The sequence below is a fragment of the Oreochromis aureus genome, linkage group 3 (assembly GCF_013358895.1).
Source record: "Oreochromis aureus strain Israel breed Guangdong linkage group 3, ZZ_aureus, whole genome shotgun sequence".
Classification (NCBI taxonomy): domain Eukaryota; kingdom Metazoa; phylum Chordata; class Actinopteri; order Cichliformes; family Cichlidae; genus Oreochromis; species Oreochromis aureus.
In genome coordinates this window covers 51226835-51233890 of record NC_052944.1, presented here as the reverse complement: position 1 = coordinate 51233890, position 7056 = coordinate 51226835, and the positions used below count along the sequence as shown (strand labels likewise).

Here is a 7056-nt window from a genome sequence, read left to right as displayed (position 1 = left end):
TGGTAAACTACAACATTTCTGCTAAATTGTTATGTTTCTTCTAAGTTATTGCATTTCTGCTAAGTTATTACATTTTTGTTAACCTAATGTTGTCCTGCAACGTAATTAAATTTCAACAACTTTTTAAACACTGACTTTGATTTCTTCAGCTTCTTCAGCTATTTTCAACTATTTTCAGGAGACAGCTTTAGCTTTACAGCATCCACACTGCATTTTCGCAGGAAATGCAAATTTTTCTAGTTATGGATTTATTTTTGTGCTTATCAAACTTGGCCATTTGATATCCCACCTCAGGTTGTTAATTTCCTCAATCTCTCTCGCCCTTTTTTTCATAAAGGTGTTTCTTTTCCATAAATCCTGAGAGAGGCACCAAGGTTGAATCCAAGAAGAAAAAAGTGTTCTCAGTCAATCCCAGAGTCCTCACTCTCATCTCAGACATTGCTGACCATGAGTGGATCTAGTCCTACCCCTCTTGTTTGAGACAAAGTGATAAAGGTATACTATGTTACATACTCTACAGATGTTCTGTTTTTGAAACAATTGTTACATTTCTGACTGTGAGTGGGAAGTTTTTAACAATGTGAAGTTTTACTAGACACAATTTGTAAAAGTACATCTTCTACTTTTGATTCACTGTTTTATATCTGAAAAATGTATATGGTAAAAATGTGGTAAACCTGCTATTTTGTTTCTTGGATTTTAATTTTCCCAGTTTTAAAGATATTTGTATTCCAATAGTGTAAAAGTATGCTGCATGTACATTGCTGGCATTTTGTAGTTATCCAAAAATTTGCAGTTGAAGTTCTCAAAACAAGTGTAAAGTTTTTGTTTGTTACCTGATGCAGTTTGAAGATGTACATTTCAGCTTTACTGCTCAGTTCTGTGTGCAAAATATGTGGGTTAAACTTGTTCCTGTAATTTCTTCAATTCAGATTTTCTTTCAATTATAGAAAAAATGTTTCATTCTCTATATTTGTATTCGGATCATTTGAAAAGTCAAGATTCTATGTGTACTGACATTTATGTAGTGAGAACAGCACCAAAAACACTTGAAGGTGTCTGAATTGTCCGCTAAAGGTAATGTGAAATGTAATGTGTGCTCAACTTACAGCACTGGTTTTGCACAGTTTGAACAGAACTTGTGAGAATTCTGTGATTCCATACTGTTACTGTCATGGAGATAACTAGTAACTATTTCTGATTTGTTTAGTAAAAATGTAAACGTTTGATGTTCAAAACATCAAAGATGTTAAATAAAATACTTTTTTGGAAATTTAAGGTGGACATTTTTGTGTTACATTTAGTAATTTGAATAAAATCATGGTTTGTGTATTAAGCGTACAGAGTAGAACACTTAAAAGCACTGTAGTCTAAAAAAGGTTTTGTATCATCTGATAACAGCAAATGAACTGCTAAGCTATCTGAATATTTTACTTATACTCACAAAATATTTTTTTGCATTAAATAAAGTAGTTGATAATTGATACTATCAATTGAACAGTGAAAGGTGATCATATTTCATGAGGTAAACACTCATGATAGTTTGTCATGTCATATTAAATTATGAAGTAAAATGGTGTTAATAGCAAAATTATTTATTCAAACAGTAAATTATTTCATAAAACATTAACTCTCAAAGAACAGAACAGAACTAGCACCCTTTTAGTCATACTAGTTAAAAGTGTTTCACTATAATATTTACAGGGAAGTTTTCTAATCTTTTTTTATAACCATTAAAAAGGGAAACTGCAATGCATTTTTAAAGTAAATTCTGGCAATTTTTACAGAATAAAATTGTATTTTATTATTTTTTGATAATTTTACAGGGAAAAAATGTTGTGTTTTGTGGCACAAACTTTATTTTATATGTTATTTTCATGTTAATTTTAGGGAAAAACATTATTTTTTCTTCAAGTTAAAACATTTTCTTCTACGGTAAAATATTGACCCTAGCACTATTTTTAACCGTAAAATCAACAATAACAATACCTTCTTACCGTTAAAGAAGAAAATGTTTCACCCGTAATTTTACGGTACATTTCTGGCAACCACAGCTGCCAGCGTTTTACCGTAAAATCTACAGTTTTTTTTTTTTTTTTACAGTGTAAGTGATAAAACTGAAGGTTTAAATCATTTTTTCCCGTTTTCTTCTTTTTCTCTCTTTCACCTTCAGCCCTCTCAGCATTCATCCCTCTTCCTGTTGTCTCCTCTTCTTCATCTGTTTCTTGTTCTGTTGTAGACTGAGACACTTTTTCAGTCATAATAATCTGATTTATCCTGTCATCACCTGTGCTCCTAGTTTTTATATCATCTTTATTTCTGTTCTCCTCTGATGTCCACATTATGTGTTTCATGTCTTCCTCTCCTGCTCTGTTCTTCATGTGTTCCTTGTTTAATTTCAAACTGAGGCTCTTTTTAAGTAATGACACACCACCTCCCGCTCTCCTCTTTTGGCCTTTCGTTGTCAGTTGTTTGCTCTGTTTTTGTCTCATGATCATCTTGTTGTGTTTCTCCTTCCTCGTTAAAGTTTTTCTCTCCACTGTTGTCCACATCATCCTCTTCCTGTTGTTCCTGTGTTTCTTTTGCTATTGCAAACAAAGTGTCACGGTCTGCGGAGACAGACCGTGCGGTGGTGTGTGTGATGCGTACACAAGTGAGTAGACGGGAGTGAACTTAACAGAAAGCGAGCCTTTATTATGGCTGAAGACAAAGTGTACAAACAAAGCAGAGATAGCGTGATTAAACTAGACTATAACTAAACTGGGAAAACTAATACTGTGACAAACTAAGAAGACTCAGAGACTATGATGATCACTGCATAGACTGACCGTGAAACCATGGAGGTGAGAACACAGATGACGTGACACTAAACACAGCAAGACTGAGGACTAAATACACACATGAGGTGATCAGGGGAAGTGGAGACACATGAGGACACAGCTGACTAGAATGAAACATAATTACAGCACAGGGGAGAGTAAACCTAAATGCAGTGAACAAAGAACACCAGACTCTTTCAAAATAAAACAGGAAACACAGAGACATGAAGATAAATCATGACATGAACTTAACATAACCACACAGACATGAAACATGACAGGTAGACGCACGAATCAGGGAGACTGAGTATTGGGGGAGATGACAGAAACAACTAAGAAATAAAGGACCAAATAGCCACCTAGAAATTAACTAGATCAAAAATGGATACAAAATACATAAAACTCAAACACCGGGTCAAACGACCCAGCCCATGACACAAAGACTCTTTTTTCAGTAGCAGTAGATAGATTCATTCTCTTTTCTTGTGGACTGTCGGTGTTGCTTCTTTGCTCTGTTTCTAAAGCAAACTCATTTAGTTTAGTTTCTCTTTCATCTTCATGTCTCTGTTCTTCTCTGCTGTCTACATCGTCCCCTTCCTCTCTTCCTGTCATGAGTGCTTCACTTTCTCCTTCCACCTCCTTCAACTGTTATCATCATTAGAGTTGATCTTCTTCTTCTTCCCGTCCTCTTCAGCTCCATCCTCCTCACTCTTCTTATTGTTTTCTGTACATATAAAGAAGCAGGAGAAACTGATGAAGAACAATATGAAAAAGTGTTTTTGTTGCTTTGTATATTAGCATAAAAGCAATGAAATTTAAATTACACCCATTTTTTTTTAGTTGCCTGACTAAATTAGCAAAGGATTGGATGTAATGTCATCTAATGGTGAGTTTACAGATTACAGCAAAGTGCTAGGCTTGCACCGATAGATACCGCATATGAGTAGTCATCCCCATTGCCCTTCTTTCCCTTTTTCAATCTTCCACTTGAATGATGTATTCTTAGTTATTGTAACATCTCATACGCAAGATGGTGCAATTACAAATAAGGTGACATTTGACATTTGACTGGCCTTGAGCTCAGTCTATGATGTTAAAAGTTTTGTTTCTTGGAACAAGTGGACCCCCTCAGGCACATTTCAGGTGCAAAGGACAGCCTAAAAGTCATATAAAGATAAAAACCCCAAACACCCTGTGTAGAGTACAGAGCCAGTGTTTGGTTTGTTCATTCTGGGATCTTTTAGAAACATGTTGTGTTTTGATTTTCATTGTTTTGTAGTTTTTACTGCTCTTTTTCACACATCATAGCTTCACAGTAAAAAGACTTTTGGCTACTTTCTTATTAACAAGGGAAAACCACTACATCACATGTTGATTTAGCAGAGTTTTCTACTAAATGCCATTCCTGATGCTTTCCCAGGATCAAGAAACGGATCTTTTATTTATTACATGAAATTATGTATCTTTTTTAAAAGTATTCTTTTACCACAAGTAGGCAAAACAACACTTTGTATCTACACTATAGCACCACTCGTTCCTTTTATTAAGCAATAATGGGACACATTCAAACTGAAAATGATGTTTCATATTAACTTGGGAAACCATTGCACATCATTTTCAGATTGAATGTGCCCCATTTTTCCTCTGCAAGGAAGCTAATTTAAAAAGTGAAAAAAAGCAAAAATGTTACACTATGAAAAAAAAATACTATATACTACAGATGTTGGTGGAGTACAGAAACATGACAACGCAGCACAGAGGAATCTGTGGAAGTGGAGCCATTCAAGGATTAAGAAAACACAGTTCAGGTGATTCAGCTATGCATGAATGAAACCATAATTAAGAAAATTATTTTCCATTTGTGCCAGTAGATCCCTTTAAATCCTACACACTGGACCTTAAAAACCTTTTAGATGTAAGAGAAAATCAGCACAAAAATAACAAAATATAAACTCTGATTATTTCATTCATTGTATAAGAAAAAGAAGAAAAAAATAGGGCATTAAACCCGTAAATATTCATTATTCAAAAAGTAGAAAAAGAAGAAATTTACTGTAATTGGCTCGTTTCTTCTTCCACACAACAAAGACAACAGTAGGAATCAAAATGAGCACAACAAGAGCATGAAGAAATCATATGAAATGACAACAGCATGTAGAGTAGTTAAAATATCATTTGACCAAAACTGCCCAGCTATTGAAGGGAATTCACATCATTACCTCATTTATGAGCTTTACCTGGAACACGTATGTGTGTCTCTCTGCTCTGGTTGGTGTTCCTCTGTTGGACTCTGCAGGTGATGTTGTTGCTGTGTCTCTTCTCCACAGTCACTCTGCTGCTGACAGTATAGAGGTCATCAGGACCTCTGAGGGTCTCTGTAGGTCCAGCAGAGAGGAGGTTTCCCTCACCGTCCAACCACAGCAGCTCAGGCTCTGGATACCAGCCTGCAGACTCACACTGTAACACCACCCTGCTGCTGACATTTGACATCACCTCTATGGCAGGTGTAGATGCTGACCCTGAGGAAGAAAAATGTATTCACCCACTGCATGTGTGACACCAGTCAAACATTCAGATACACTGAAGCAAGAACATCAAAAGTATGAAATATTGTATTTTAGAAAAGTGCAGTAAAAATATTTTAATTGGATGTAAACATTTGATAGATGTAGTGCACTCCACTCATGGCTTTATCAAGGCCTATTAAGCTAATAACAGGTAACACCTGAAAAATAGAAATTTGTCTCACAAAAAAACAAATTTTTGTTTCACATTACAGCTTTTACATTTTGATCAAGTTCAGATATCAGCTTTTTCCTAATTGATAATGAGTGGTACATATTTGTATATGTATGTTACCATGAAACTTGACTTTGACTGAAATTCTGTCATGATCCTGGGCCATGTTGGCCCAGCATTCTTAGTTTTCATGTATTTTTGTATTTTGTTCTTTATTTAGGCCATGGTTCCTGGGTTGCTCTGTTAAGTTGTTTCTTATTTGATTTCCCCTTGTGACTTTTACCCCCTGTGTGCCCCTCTGTGTATCTGTGAGCCCTCGTTTCCCCTCCTTGTGTTTCATTCCATGTCTCCCCAGCCCGCTATGCCTGTGCTTTCCCCGTGCTCTCCTGTCTCTCTCTCCTCCTGTCTGAACCTCTGTACTTCCTGTTTTACTTTGTCAGTCTCCCGTCAGTGTTGCGTTCACTCCTGCCGTGTCTTGTTATGATTATCAGTGTCACCTGTGTTCCCCGTGTGCTCCCACTTCCCTCGTTAACCCTCTGTGTATTTATGTCTGTCTCCCTATTTATGTTATTCCTTAGCCTTTGTCACTGCTAGCAGACTCACACCTGCATCACTGACACCTACAATGCTGTAGTTTGTAGAGTCTTGACACGAGAAAACCTGTTTGAATATATTTCAAGGATAAAACATGTCACTTAACCTTTTAAACCCCAGAGGGTTTCTGAGGGTCCTGCTTGAAAATGACCTGTCCAAAATGAATTGCTTATTTCTTACAAATGCAAACCATGTGTAAACCATCTTGACTTCAAAAAAAAAAAAAAGCTGAGAATTATTAGGCCATAGTTGTATCATACTAGATGCTACAATGTCAAAGTAAGTGAGGACAAAACACGCAAAAATATCAAGGATTTTTATGAAAATATGCGTATTTGAAAATATGCTTCAGGACACCAAAAACTGAAGAAAACCATGAATAAAAACATAGATATAACCTGTGTAAAGATCAGTGTTGGGACTAACGCGTTATTAAGTAACGCGTTACAGTAACTACGTTATTATTGTGGTAACGAGCACGGTAACTAGTTATTGTGCCAAAACCAGGAACGCGTTACTCGTTACTGGGATTTAGATAGGCTCGTTACTCGTTACTTCGTGTGGTGGATATCGCGGAGCTTCCACAGATTCAATAACATTAGCAAGTGGTGGAGGCCAGCAGGTGGATGAAGGAAAAGGGAGGCAAGAGGAGAGACCCGAAGCGGCCGCCAGTCCGCGTGTCAGGTGAACTGAACTTCAGGTAAGAAGTTATGACCTGCAGTCTATCTGGGTCAGATATAAACCAAGTTTAGGTGGAGTTTATTTTCGGCATGCTGACATTTTCGTACTGCGTGCTAGCTAGCATGACGGAGTTTCTATACAGCTGGGTGGGTGCTATGTTACTGATGTTGAACTTTATTTTGTTCATAAGGTTAATTATTAGAGTTGCCAACCGTCCCGTAAA

The 7056-nt window shown here is 36.5% G+C and overlaps 1 protein-coding gene across 1 annotated transcript; it reads right to left on the bottom strand.

Moving 5' to 3' along the window:
• Positions 1-5038: 5038 nt before the first annotated feature.
• LOC120439289 (butyrophilin subfamily 2 member A2-like) lies at positions 5039-5739 on the bottom strand. Its single transcript, XM_039610113.1, has 2 exons — positions 5679-5739; positions 5039-5338 (listed from the first exon to the last, which is right to left on the bottom strand). Exons 1-2 carry the CDS (start codon positions 5722-5724, stop codon positions 5040-5042), a joined length of 345 nt encoding a protein of 114 aa, XP_039466047.1. The 5' UTR covers positions 5725-5739; the 3' UTR covers position 5039.
• Between the last annotated feature and the right edge of the window lie 1317 nt (positions 5740-7056).

Excerpts from the sequence above, each read along its gene's own strand:
- LOC120439289 (XM_039610113.1), bottom strand. The coding sequence starts at position 5,724 with ATGGCCCAGGATCATGACAGAATTTCAGTCAAAGTCAAGTTTCATG. Across the intron at positions 5,339-5,678 it reads AGTCAAAGTCAAGTTTCATG|GGTCAGCATCTACACCTGCC; the intron begins GTAACATACATA and ends TTTCTTCCTCAG.